This window comes from Priapulus caudatus, unplaced genomic scaffold, assembly GCF_000485595.1.
Source record: "Priapulus caudatus unplaced genomic scaffold, Priapulus_caudatus-5.0.1 Scaffold77, whole genome shotgun sequence".
Lineage (NCBI taxonomy): Eukaryota > Metazoa > Priapulida > Priapulimorpha > Priapulimorphida > Priapulidae > Priapulus > Priapulus caudatus.
In genome coordinates this window covers 602105-615192 of record NW_014577138.1, presented here as the reverse complement: position 1 = coordinate 615192, position 13088 = coordinate 602105, and the positions used below count along the sequence as shown (strand labels likewise).

General features: G+C 41.2%; 3 protein-coding genes across 3 annotated transcripts in view; all 3 read left to right on the top strand.

The window, feature by feature from the left end:
• LOC106821554 overlaps positions 1-1108 on the top strand; it is an 11356-nt gene extending 10248 nt beyond the window's left edge. Inside the window, exons 6-7 of the mRNA XM_014826421.1 lie at positions 61-297; positions 943-1108. Of these exons, the coding sequence (XP_014681907.1) occupies positions 61-297; positions 943-1043 (338 nt within the window). The 3' untranslated portion in view covers positions 1044-1108. The remainder of the gene's footprint in view (positions 1-60; positions 298-942) is intronic.
• Positions 1109-1131: 23 nt separating this feature from the next.
• On the top strand, positions 1132-6757 carry LOC106821570. The gene is made up of 6 exons (XM_014826440.1): positions 1132-1396; positions 2036-2136; positions 2950-3125; positions 3752-3816; positions 5720-5814; positions 6198-6757. Exons 1-6 carry the CDS (start codon positions 1353-1355, stop codon positions 6314-6316), a joined length of 600 nt encoding a protein of 199 aa, XP_014681926.1. The 5' UTR covers positions 1132-1352; the 3' UTR covers positions 6317-6757.
• Positions 6758-11952: 5195 nt separating this feature from the next.
• LOC106821569 lies at positions 11953-13088 on the top strand (the record flags this gene model as incomplete). The annotated part of the gene is given in 1 exon segment (XM_014826439.1): positions 11953-13088. A coding segment is annotated over 1 exon segment (817 nt), but the record flags the coding sequence as incomplete, so codon positions are not given.

Here is a 13088-nt window from a genome sequence, read left to right as displayed (position 1 = left end):
TTGGTTTCTCCTCCATTCTGGACTCGTTAACTCAGGTAAAAAAATAATTGTTACACTTTTATTTCTACATTGACTGCACTCACGTAGCGATACGTGCCCCAGCTGAAGAGGAGCATGTATACGTCAATAGGAAGCGCTTCCACTCCATCAATGCGCAAGCCGTATGTGATGCCAACATGACGATAACTGATGTCGTTTGTCGGTGGCCAGGCAGCACGCACGACAGTTTCATTCTGTCACAATCAGGCCTTGGCAGAAAATTTGAGAACGGAGAACTTGGTGAAGGATGGATGCTAGGTATTGTTATTACTGATGTAATTTTAGATAAGGGATTACATGGTCAGAGAAAATGGAAGGAATTGAATTAATTCAGTATTAAACAGTGTATATTTTCAAAGCTTTTCAATATTGTACAAACTGGTGGACTAAACAATGTCTAGAATATTCTATGATATGTCAATTGATTGATGAATATTATCAACATAGACTATTTCCCAATATTATAGCATTATACACTAGTTCACTTTGAAAAGATAGTTCACATAGAAAAAAGATACTGTTAATATTGGTGACACATATATTACATTCCTGTCCTCGTCGCCTAGGTTATGTCAGTACTTACTCGTGGTAGACACGTTGTTTGGGTATAAACGGTTTCAATCAGCTCGGGCTCGAAATCGACAGCAACACCAGCTGATTCTGCCATATTGTAATCTATTTTCACCAGACCAAACCACCCGATCATATGCAAGACTACTCAACCAGAGGATCCACAATAATGATGTTATCTATAATTGTAAATACATATTTACCTGATTTACCTGATTTACCTGATTCCACCCCTAACCTGTAGGTTTGGAGTGGATCGAAGGGTAGGAAGTGTATTACAATACACTAGCACATAAATTATATGTTCAGACAATGTGTTGTTCATTCATGCAGGCGATAGTGGATACCCACTGAAGGGATGGCTGATGACACCAATCAACAATCCCAACACGGCAGCTGAAGAGCGATATAACAGGTACACGATAATCTGTTAAAAATATAACAGGCCTCAACGCTTATTTTCAGATCTGGTTGTCCTGTCGGGCAACAAGAAGCAATTTTTACTTGTTCGGTCGGAATCCCTCTCGCCATCCCCGATAAAGAGCAGAAAGCGGACCAACATCTCGCCTCCACATCGCAACAGGCGGTCGGAATCCCTCTCGCCGTCCCCGAAAAAGAGCAGCAAGCGGACCAACATCTCGCCTCTACATCGCAGCTCCAAATCCAGAGATCGAAGAGAACTTTCCCGGTCACCCTGTGGCTGGGGAGCTTTGATAAGAGGAGAGATATCTCGGGAGACACCTATGACCACTCCCAAAGGTCGACAGCCGTCCATCAAAAGCCACAGGTAAGCATAAAGTTATATTACTATAATTTACTAACTTGTAGTGACCCATTATACTGTTGTGTGACTTTTGTTGACATTTATTCACAACGGACAGGGTTTTGTAATAGGTAACAGTACTGGTATACTAATCAGGGATCGGGTTGAGCCAGGAAGTGGGGATATTTACCCCTATTTCCCCAAAAAAAATCCCACGTTTGTTGAAATAGTGGGATATTATTTCCCAGTACTTTTTACTAATGTATGAAAAATTGTGCTAACAAATCCTACGATTTTACAGAAATCCTGATAGTTTGCTTTCCATATTTTTTATTTCATTTGGTTTATCTCAACGTTTTTGACATCCAACCCGATCCCTGATCAAATAATTGTGTGCTGATAAATTGACACACTATAACTTATTCACATATTGTTGTCATAATACAATTTTTAATATATAATTTGTTTTTTCTTCTCGCAACTTGGTTTCCATTTTATTTATCAACAAAAATTTTAATCCAAACTCTTTAGTCAGTGTTGCGTTTCAACCGATATTGTGTGTGTGTGTCAAATTTATTTATTTTTGACTGAGGGGGCCGGCTATGAAAATCTGTTTGGAGTGCACATTCTTCTTCAATTTATGTTGTACATGTATATTTTCAGTACGAAGAGTAGTAGAGAGATATCGACAGAGATTCGAGTAATGGATAGAGGCCAACGCCCGGAAGACCTTAGGACTGCGGCCTATCCAATGTCGGAAGCAAGTAAGACATTATTTTGAAATAGATTGAATGAAGTTTTTTCTCCTAACTAGTAAAGGCTTTTTCAAAAAAATTGGAAAAGTAGAATTAATTCCTGATAATTGCCCCGATCGCTTTTGCAAAATTAGGATAATGATCTGGTTTCCAATCCAGGCAATATCTGATTCTGAAAAAAATTTGTTGTACAATTTGTACAGTACAAATGTCTCGGAATGATTGAGGTTTGGCAAACATCGAGATTCAATGATCGATCATTTTTTTGGACATTGTCAGAGGTTGATAATCACAAGCAGAATCTTTACTTCAGTTATGGTTACACAGCGCTGAGATAAAAAAAAAAGGGCATATCTCTGAGATCGGTTAGTAACTAGACGGCTGTCTTGGAGCTGTAATTAAGTTATGTCTGTGAACAAGATTATAAACCGAGGTCCGATATGTATCAGTGCCCTACACTGAACATGTTAAGAATTTAAACCAGAGGGCTCATTCAAAAGAGCAAGTTAATTTACCTGGGTCCACCAGGGGTTGGGAAGGGCAGGGGGCATGGGCCATAGTCCCATAACTTTTTTTAATGGTCCATTCAAATTTTCAATTTTACATGACACAAATAGTAAATGGCCCATCCAAAATTGTCTTCAAATGTACTGTAAATGAATAAACATGGCCCATTGGTCATTTCCGCCTTCCCAACCCCTGGTCCACTATCTTATCTCTGTGACATCTGTGATTTACCTTGATATGTTTCTCAGTCATGACAAAACAATCCAACCCAATATACTCCTTTATTTATATGTGGACTCTGTTTCTTTTTACAAGAATTCCAGAAGAAGGTGATATATCTTCTGACAGACATCCGGGACATGCTCAAGCAGGTACATGTGGGAATGCCACAGGAAACCCGGCCTACCCAACTGCCCCCGAGAGCCAATTCAGTTGAAGAATTGATGGAGACAGAAACAACCCTCAAATCCTTGGAGGCAAAGGAGAAGATGGTAAGTTTGCATTCTCGTTTTAGTATAGATAATATTGAATTGGGTTGAATTTGAAAACAAATAATGAAGATGCCGTCATGTGACAATTTACAAATCACTCTGAATATCATAATGCTAAACTGTAGTTTTGTATCGACCATGGTTTAAGTCTGAGGAGGGCAGTTTCAGGCCGACAGTGGACCAAATTTGCATCCCCTATAATTATTATTGAGGCTGTCACGTTCTTAAGAAAATGTAAACATTTACTTGGTGTCATACAACCGGAACGATTTCGTTTAAATGGGCACTTCACATACATCAAGTAATGGTCATTTAGGAATCTACTTTTTCGTTAATCAACACAAGTCATGAAGTGGTCACCAGATAGCCAAATCCGATGAAAAACTACTGAGCGATCAAAAAGAGTCGGAAACAAAATATTACTCGCCCAGAATAGTATCTCTGGATGAGAACCAACTTCTGATATCCCTTCAACTTGGGGTCTGTTTATGGTTCGATCACCCAGTCTGTAAACATTTACAGCACAAAAACGAACCTTTTCCGTTCACACGTAACACCCTTAAATATTATATAATTAAGCTATATCGACACCCTATATATTTATGTGTCTTTGTTAATTGTTTCAGGTTGCTAGTCTTTCTAAGATAGGAGGGATCAACAATAAGGACACAGCCAAGAACATCTTGCAGAGGTAAATATTTGTGAGCAAATTGATTTTCTATTAAGATAACTAATCAAGATTATATCATTGATAAATTGTGATGAACAGTACAGGAGATGATGCTGATGTAAACACAACAGGGAAACGGACTAACCATTTTGGACTGGTCGCCCAGATTTTGATGAAAGGACATCTTTACAGGACTTATAAAGGCAAATTTTAGGCGCCCAGTCAAAAAATTCCGCCTGCTAGTCCGCATCCCTGCACAACTTGTAATAAATGTATTGATCAAGGAGATAAACCATGCAGTGTATACCCAAGATTGAAACTATTTAAATTTAGCCTAATTTTTGTGTATATGGGTATCATTATAACTAAGAAGAATTCACAGTCAGTCCTCAGGCTTCACAGTGCTGAAACTTAACAGGGGACCCCTCGCCCAGGGCAACCCAAATTTTAGGTGGGCTTCTATAATTTGGAGGTGGGCTCTTCTATATTCAGTATGAAAATAATTAAGATTGAATCGATGGTGGGTAACTTGTACACAAAAATTAATTTTCATCCCTTCTTTATAGTCAATGTACAGACTGTTACGGGACATTCAGTCTGGTACACCTTTCTTTCACCAGACCAGAAGAAGTTTTACTGGTCCGAAATGGTTTATGAAGAGAAAAATTCAGTACTAAAATGAATTTTTTACCAAACAACTGGTTTGGTTTACTGCCAGATCTCACCAGACCGGATCACAATTTCACCTGACAGGACCGGTGGACCGGTGTATTTCGTGCAGACTGAATGTAGTCTTGTTGACTACAATAAAGTGATTGTTTTCAAATTTAATTTGAATGAGGATATATAGTTTGTGTTGTACACTTTTTAATCTCTCAATATTTGTATTACCAGGGAAGACATTGCAGTCTCCGCAAAATACACCGGTCCACCAGTCCTGTCAGGTGGAATTGTGATCCGGTCTGGTGAACTCTGGCAGTAAACCAGACCGGTTGTCCGGTAAAAATTTCATTTTAGTACTGAATATTTCTCTCTTCATAAACCATTTTGGACCGGTAAAAATCCTTCTGGTCTGGTGAAAGTAAGAAGTGTACCAAACCGAATGTCCTGTAACAGACAAATCTATTTCATGGAGTCAGACATTGTTTTACCCATTCTGTCTGTACGTCCATCTGTCACACTTTTTTTGAACAACTCCAAAACAGCTGGGCCAATTTCAACAAAACTTAATTAGTATACATAATCAGTGGGTTGTCTAGTTGTGCACCTGGGATCACGTTTCTCGTTTCGCACCTTTTTCTGTGAGTTACCCCCCTTTGGTGTAAATTCTTGTCCAGACAACTCCTCCACAGCGACTGGGCCGATTTGAGCAACACGTATACATAATTACTGGATAGTCTAGCTTTGCACCTCAGTCACGTTCTTCGTTTTTATACGCTGCCGTAGGCGGACGTATATTGGCATCATCTTGTCCGTCCGTCCGTCTGTAAACTTTTACCTTGTCAACGCAACTCCTACATTTCTCAACGGATTTTGATGAAAGTTTGTACAAATAAAGACCATGGCGGGTAGATGTGCATGAAGTGAGGATTTCCGGGTTCGACGATTTTAACCAGAGTTATGTCCCTTGACACTTAGACTCTTCAACACATTGGTATTGCAAACCTTCTGAACGCAATGCTTCCTTATGATTACCATGCGGCGGCGTATTATGTACCATCGGCGGTACTCTTGTTGCCATTTTCCACTGAGTTTTACCCCTTTTATATTTTTCTTATGTACTAATTAAGGGGGCAAAATCTGTTTTTGGTTTTGGTTTCAAAAAAAAAAATTCTTGTAGATTTAGGTACATTAATTGTGTGGATTAATATATTGTAAAATTTCAAAACTATGTGATGCCATCATATTGTAAAACTTGTTCTAGGTTGATGGCCAATGACGTCATGTCAAAATTTAATATGAAAGGAAAGAAGGGAAAGTTCGCGTTCAAGGGTACACGGATCCACCAGGCCATTAGAGGTATGTATGGCAAACAATATAGATATATTTAAAAAAAATATATATATATGAAGTACCAATTATATTGATGACTCTTGCTACTGGAAGTGCAAATGCGAATCACTTCCCCTCAAGAAAAATAAACAAAACGTTATGTTGAGACCAAAGTATTTCTAAAGAATTGAATTCGAAATCAACATACATTTTCGAGGCTTCTTTTCCAGCAGAAAACACTCAAATATAAGGAGAATTGAGACAAAAAAGTGTTCTATGATTTACTTTTGAGCATAGAACACTAGTTAATTTGCATATACATTTCCAAAATGAATTTGAAATTTTTTTCTATGCTTTTGTTGTTAAAAATCATTTTAATTTTTTTTTTTTTTCAAATTCTCTGTTCACAGAAAGTATGTTGAAGGAGGGCGTGACTGAACACATCATAGACCAAGACTTGGCATACTGCCTGAAGTATGCCCCCGACCGACGAGGCGGCGGAGGCCGAAAAAAGGACACTTCAAGTTGAAACTGAACGAGGGAACACTTGATAGTTATTGATACTCATCACACAGAACAATGTACTACAATGCATTTCATCATGTTGTCGGTGCCCCAGTGATGATATAAACTAGTAACACTTCATGAGCATAATTTGCCCCAGGCTTCAAAGTACGTGTGAGCTTATGAGCTATACAGACTAGTCTACACTTCACGATGTCACTGACTCACTGCCAAACCAATCATCATCTGATTTATTGTTACCTTATCATATGTACACAGTCATCACCGAAGGCTATGCTAATGTCATAAGTCCCTGTGAATCGGTGGACTTTTCTGTATGTGTTGCAGGTTTCCTTACTTGTTTCCACCTTTTTTGTCTTGCCTTTTGTCATCCCTGATGAATGTACAATGTCAATATTGAAACGGTAATAAATGAATAAATAAATGTATGCACATTTGCTAGTAATCCTTTGGCTTGTGTTCAGTCAATAACTTGATGTGGTATCATAAATTCAGGTGAACTGAATTCAAACCGATTTTGAAATGGAAACATGTTGGATTCATGTTGGATCCCAACGTTGGATTTACGTTGGATCCCAACGTTGGGTTTACGTTGGATCCCAACGTTGGATTTACGTTGGATCCCAACGTTGGATTTACGTTGGATCCCGACGTTGGATTTACGTTGGATTATGACGTAAACCCAACTTCCATATCCAACCATGATCCAACGTTAGGCCAACGTTGGGGTCCAACGTAAATCCAACGTAAATCCAACGTCATGTGCCCACTGGGTCAAGTATAAGGATACTAAAAGAAATTGTTTGCCAGAGAACAAAAGCCTACAACATCATACAACTTGCTACATTCATAAACGAAACTTTGGAACGGTATTTACAGCGCCAAATATTGTCTCTGGCCCACAACCGTTTAGACCACCATATAGCTAGCAAATTTTTAGGTGTAGAAGTTGATTCGGTTCCCGAAGACAGCATTAAAAGTACAGGTGACTGCACCTTTCAAGTAAAAAGTGCGAGGATGAAGAATGTGTTTTATGAGGTGGACTTATTGAGTGGTGTTTGTTCTTGTCTGCATGGCTCGAATGGAACCTTTTGTAAACATCAAGCGGCTGTCGTTAAAAAAACAGACACAATTTATCTGAACGCAGTTCCTATTTCGGCTGTTGGAAGACAAATGAATGCGAAACTGGCTTTAAGGCAAGATGCAACAAAAGGTGTACAAAAGGTTCTTTGTTGGGTTGAATGAAAAGATATGTATAAATGAACAGGATATAAGTGAAAATAAATCCACTGAAGTCATCCATCATCCTACTCTACAAGATGATCTCTCAGAAAATGTTGATGCTGAGCACCATTCCGATGAAGATTTCCAGGAGCCCAACAAAATCAGCTCTCACTCCAGAATCAAAAAATGTATTGATAATTTGGAAATGGTGTCATCTGATTTGAATATGAGACTGCATACTGGAGAGCCCAGCCTCCTGAGTGGTATTGAACACTTTTGCCAAGTTTATTCTGCAGTCACAACAACAAATCTTGTTTATGCAAATAATCAATTATCAACTTTTTTCACAATTTTGGGAAGGCCAGTTCAAACTCAAATGTCAAACACAGAAAACGAGCCAAGGTTACAGCTGGAGCTGTCTTTTCGGGTAAGCGGATACCAGTGAACTCTACTGGATGTATGCGGCGAAGGCCAGGATTGACTCGTGGGAAGAGTACTGTGAAAGCCGGTAGACCATGTGGAACAAACGTCCAGTCTGCAAAACCAGACTCTGCAATTATCCCTGGCAGAAAAGGAGTGCCAAAAGTATCCCATAATCTTGCTCTAAACATCCAAGAATGCCGTTTGAATCCAAAATAAGTGCATGTACATAGTATATTTGCTCTAACAACACATTTACTACTGAATAATGGGTGAAACTGCATGGCTTACAATGGGATCTATGCAATACGCAATGTGTTAAGATAACTGCCAACTCAGAATGTGTTCTTTAATTAATAATTATTCATTGTAATTAGTTGGTGTTACTGTATTACTGTATTACTGTATTACTCGTACACTTGTACACCTGCATTACTGTATTACTCGTACACCTGTATTACTGTATTACTCGTACACCTGTATTACTGTATTACTCGTACACATGTACACCTGTATTACTGTATTACTCGTACACCTGTATTACTGTATTACTCGTACACCTGTATTACTGTATTACTCGTACACCTGTATTACTGTATTACTCGTACACCTGTATTACTGTATTACTCGTACACATGTACACCTGTATTACCTCGTACATTAGCCTATTTTGTATTTACTAGAAAATAATCTTGCTCTAAACATCCAAGAATGTCGTTTGAATCAAAATAAGTGCATGTACATAGTATATTTGCTCTAACAACACCTGTACTACTGAATGATGGGTGAAACTGCATGGCTTACAATGGGATCTATATGCAATACGCAATGTGTTAATATACTGCCAACTCAGAATGTGTTCTTTAATTAATAATTATTTATTGTAATTAGTGGTGTTACTCTATTACTGTATTGCCTCGTACATTGGCCTATTTTGTATTTACTGGAAAATAATATTTTTTAACTGTGCAACACCTGTACTACTGAATTCGGAGACCGGAGATTGTGCGCCGAGATTCGGAGCAGCTCTGTTCCAGTAGTTTACGTGTATTCGGAGACAGAGATTGTGCGCCGAGATTCGGAGGCAGCTCTGTTCCCGGTAGTTTACGTGTATTCGAGACAGAGATTGTGCGGCCGAGATTCGGAGCAGCTCTGTTTCCCGTAGGTTACGTGTATTCGGAGACGGAGATTGTGCGCCGAGATTCGGAGCAGCTCTGTTCCGTAGGTTAAGCAATTCGGAGACAGAGATTGTGCGGCCAAGATTCGCGAGCAGCTTCTGTTCCCATAGGTTAAGCAATTCAGAGACAGAGATGTGGCGCCGAATTGAGCAGCTGCTGTTCCCGTCAGGTGTACTATATTCGGCGAACGGCAGATAAATGCGGCCGAGATTCGGCATGGCCAGTTAGTATTTACCGTCATAATGCTACATCTGTGATGCACGAAATTCGGAGCACTACTGGATAAGGTCACAGTATAAGATTACGGTTTAGGCACCTACCTCTTAAAGTTTGTTTTATACGAGTACTGTTTATGTTTATCGTGCATAGCGACAAAGACCTATATATAAATATTTTGTTCAATAATAAAAAGTTTTTAGCGTAGCACTAAACAAGTTTACCGGGCTTCAGTTAATTGGTTCTGGGATCTTTGTGCTGTCGTTGTCATTGTCGGGTGTTGAGTAGAAAAGCGTGATAATTAATTACTGACACACGCCGCGCAATCGCCTCCTCGCTAAGGGAGCGAGAAATGATCCACATTTAATTCTAAAAAATGCACCATAGTGCGCATACTACTGCTGACAAACCCTAGGGTCACTACAGTATTTTTTGGGGGCTCGCTCCGGATCCTTAATAATCCTAAAGAAACTATAAATCTTGATTTAGGCACAAAACTTAAAGGGAGAAATAAGCACCACTTTTTTCAAGAGGAGATGCGCAACTTGGCTTTCAGCAATTCATCATAAAATTTGGAGATGGTACAGCTAGTTCAATTATCGGCCACCAAAGGAAAATGAGGAACATGAATGCAGAATTCGTGCACGAGGGAAACAATGCATGAAAAACATGGAAGCTGACGAGGGAGATACAATTTACAAGATTCATTCCGATCCTCTAATGACCCCAGCCGTAGACGAACACTCTCCCATATTTACCCCAATTAATTCAGGAGGAATGATACTTATTATGGAAAGGGGGTCTATTAAGCTCGGCAGGAAGCTCACACGTAGGGCGAAAGGAGGCTCTATTAAGCTCGGAGGGCACTCACACTAGGAAAGGAGGTCTATTAAGCTCAGGAGGAAGCTACACTAGGAGAGGAGTCGGAACAGAAGCCACCTCAAAGGCTTTGATTTGTGATAAAACGCTGGCTAAATACGGAGTATATTTACATTTTTGGCAGGAGGAATATGCTCAGACAGAGTGAGAGTCCATGTGCGGCCCCGGCGAGGTATTATCGGCAAACCGAAGAAGGCGCAATGCTGTACGACGTCAGGATGCAGAAAATTACGTTTAGGAAGCGTCGGATAATCTAAACGCACTTACAAAGGAGAAGCATGGGCCTTTTGTTCGGAGTATTGTCTGCGCCTTTCTGCGACCACGCTTGCAGGCAAGCAGCGTGACGACATCCGGGAAGCACATCCGCAAAGTGCACCAAGACAGGCCAGCAGTGGACTCTTGCATACAATACAATGATGTTGAGTCTCGCAGAGGGGAGCTGAAACTAGATAGAGATTCAGCTACGCCAATCGCACTGCGCTACCACCAGGTAAAGTGGACAAGGAATGCAGATCGCTGAAGAAAAGAAGAAGGTCGGCACAAAGAGAAGAAGGGATCGCAGTACCCTGAGGGTCAAAGGAGGAAAGCAACCGGAAAGGAGAAGGAAATAGACCCTGCATCACCACGACCCATATACACGCCACCCTGCTTGCGACCTTCCTCGGAAAGACGACCTCAAAACCATAAAGTTGCCGTTAACATCAATACCATCCGCCCTCAGCCTGGAAACTCGCTCCCTGGCACGTCTGCCTGAAATGGAGCGAAGACAGAAGTATGGGAGGCGAAATCTACGATGAGCGAACGAGCAGATAGGATAGGAAAATTCAGGAGGACTTAAAGGAGGCAAGAAGTACTTAGCGACCGGTTACGAGACGAAATAAGGAAGGAGGAAGAGAGCATTGTAAGAGAAAAGAAGGACGAAGCTTGCGAGACTGAAACCAGGGATGTAGGAGAGAAGAAAGGCAGAGGTAGAAAGGCGGCTGGCGCAGGACGCTAGCTAGGAAGGAGGAGTTGATTAAGTACCTCTCATGACAATGTAGAGGTTCATCCACATCCTGCGCTTGACATGAGTGACAGACATGATATGTCAGATGTGTCAACACAGCAACACCCACCAATAGCCAGCATCGATCGACCCCATAGACTGCTGGACTGAAGCACACACCATTTGATTTTGGCACGATAATGGAGTAGACCGATCTACCTGTCATCAGTGGTCTTCACACGTGTGCTGTGTGTGCTGAAGCTCAGCTTTTCCCGCGTATTTTCTGGTGTATGCATGGAAGCGCAGTGACCGGAGCCTTGCCAGCCATCTTCTACACTCAGTTCGGTCAATATCAACAAAGTCAGACTATTGCATCACTCCCAGATCATATGTATGTGCGATTGATGGATGGCACTCTTTTGACCTCTCGTGATACTGCATATCTGCAGTTTCACTTCGATGTCATGCTAAACTCTGCTTTGAATTCCAACTCGGCTTTCATTGCTTGCCAAAAGGGATTGGAACATGTCACGCGCAAGCACAGCTTGCAACCTTTAGAAACACATGAAGGCATTATGCAGTTCGATGAAGTAGATGCACGACGCCAAGTCAAACAATTGTCAGCACTGTTACGAGCTGAGGGTGCCTGGCACTATTTCATAACTCTAACGTGCAATGACAGTGCTACAATGGTGTGGTCTGGCCTATTCGGCAGCTATTCTAACGATCGATCTCTCACACAACACAGAATGTTGCAAAATTACGCAGTTATAATGTGCCGTGCGTGGGAACGAACAGGACGCTATATCTGGAAGTACATTCAGTATAGCCCAGAACGGCCACTTGGACATGTGAAGTGTGCGTGGATGCGATACGAGTTCCAGAGTGCAGGGGCTCTAGGAAACCGACCGCACATTCATGGAGGTGTCACGCTGTATCCAGAGCCAGAAATAGTTTCACTTCAGCGGATCAGATGTTCGTTGGAACACATGTTCACAGTAAATGCTAACACTGATATGGCTACCCTTGATCACAGAAGGAGTCATTGAAAGCGAACATGAATTCTATCGTTTTACATTCTCTAGCAAAACTACTGCAAACACACAGCTGTGCCAATGCTGATGCAAGATGCCAAAAGAAACGTGCTGCGGATGACTCCCTCATCTGTCGTGTGCAGCGTCATCCCTACAGTCTTAGATACAACTTTAATGAACGAGAGCAGCTCTATGACCAGGACACATTGGATAGACTGAAGTATCTTGATCTTGGTGACGTCGATCGCAAAACGCAAAAGTGGAAACCATGCAAAGCATTGCGTGCTGGCAGATGGCAATATCCAGCTCAACTGAACGAGCATTTTATCCCAACTGTTCCACGACTGTTTGTTGCAATGCAAGCTTGCACTAATGAACAATTCTGCGACCGCAAATTCCAGGTTTCTTATCTGGCGAAGTATGCAGCTGGCGTTGACGAAAAAGCGCAGGTCTCATTTACCCACACACTAAATGTTCCTCACACCATTGATGCTCATGTTCACTCACTCGTCAACCAAAAAATTTCAGGCCAGGCACTCAAGTCATCGAAAAAGCAGTCAACTTCATTAGCACGAGAAATGCCCCTCACTGAGATGATCTGGTTCTGCGCTGGTCTACCGTATGTCACTTATCCAACCGATATGACACATGTATCAACGATGCCACCTGAGTACCGCTATGCAATTGTGAAACGTCAGGGAACCATTACACGAGTTGCTGGTGGTGGGGGCCAGCTTCTACCTGTTGAGGCTCGGCATGGTTTGCCTGAATGGCGAAGGTTTACCCAATCTCAAGAACTGACGATGCAAGACTATGCCAGAGGGACATACTATATTGACG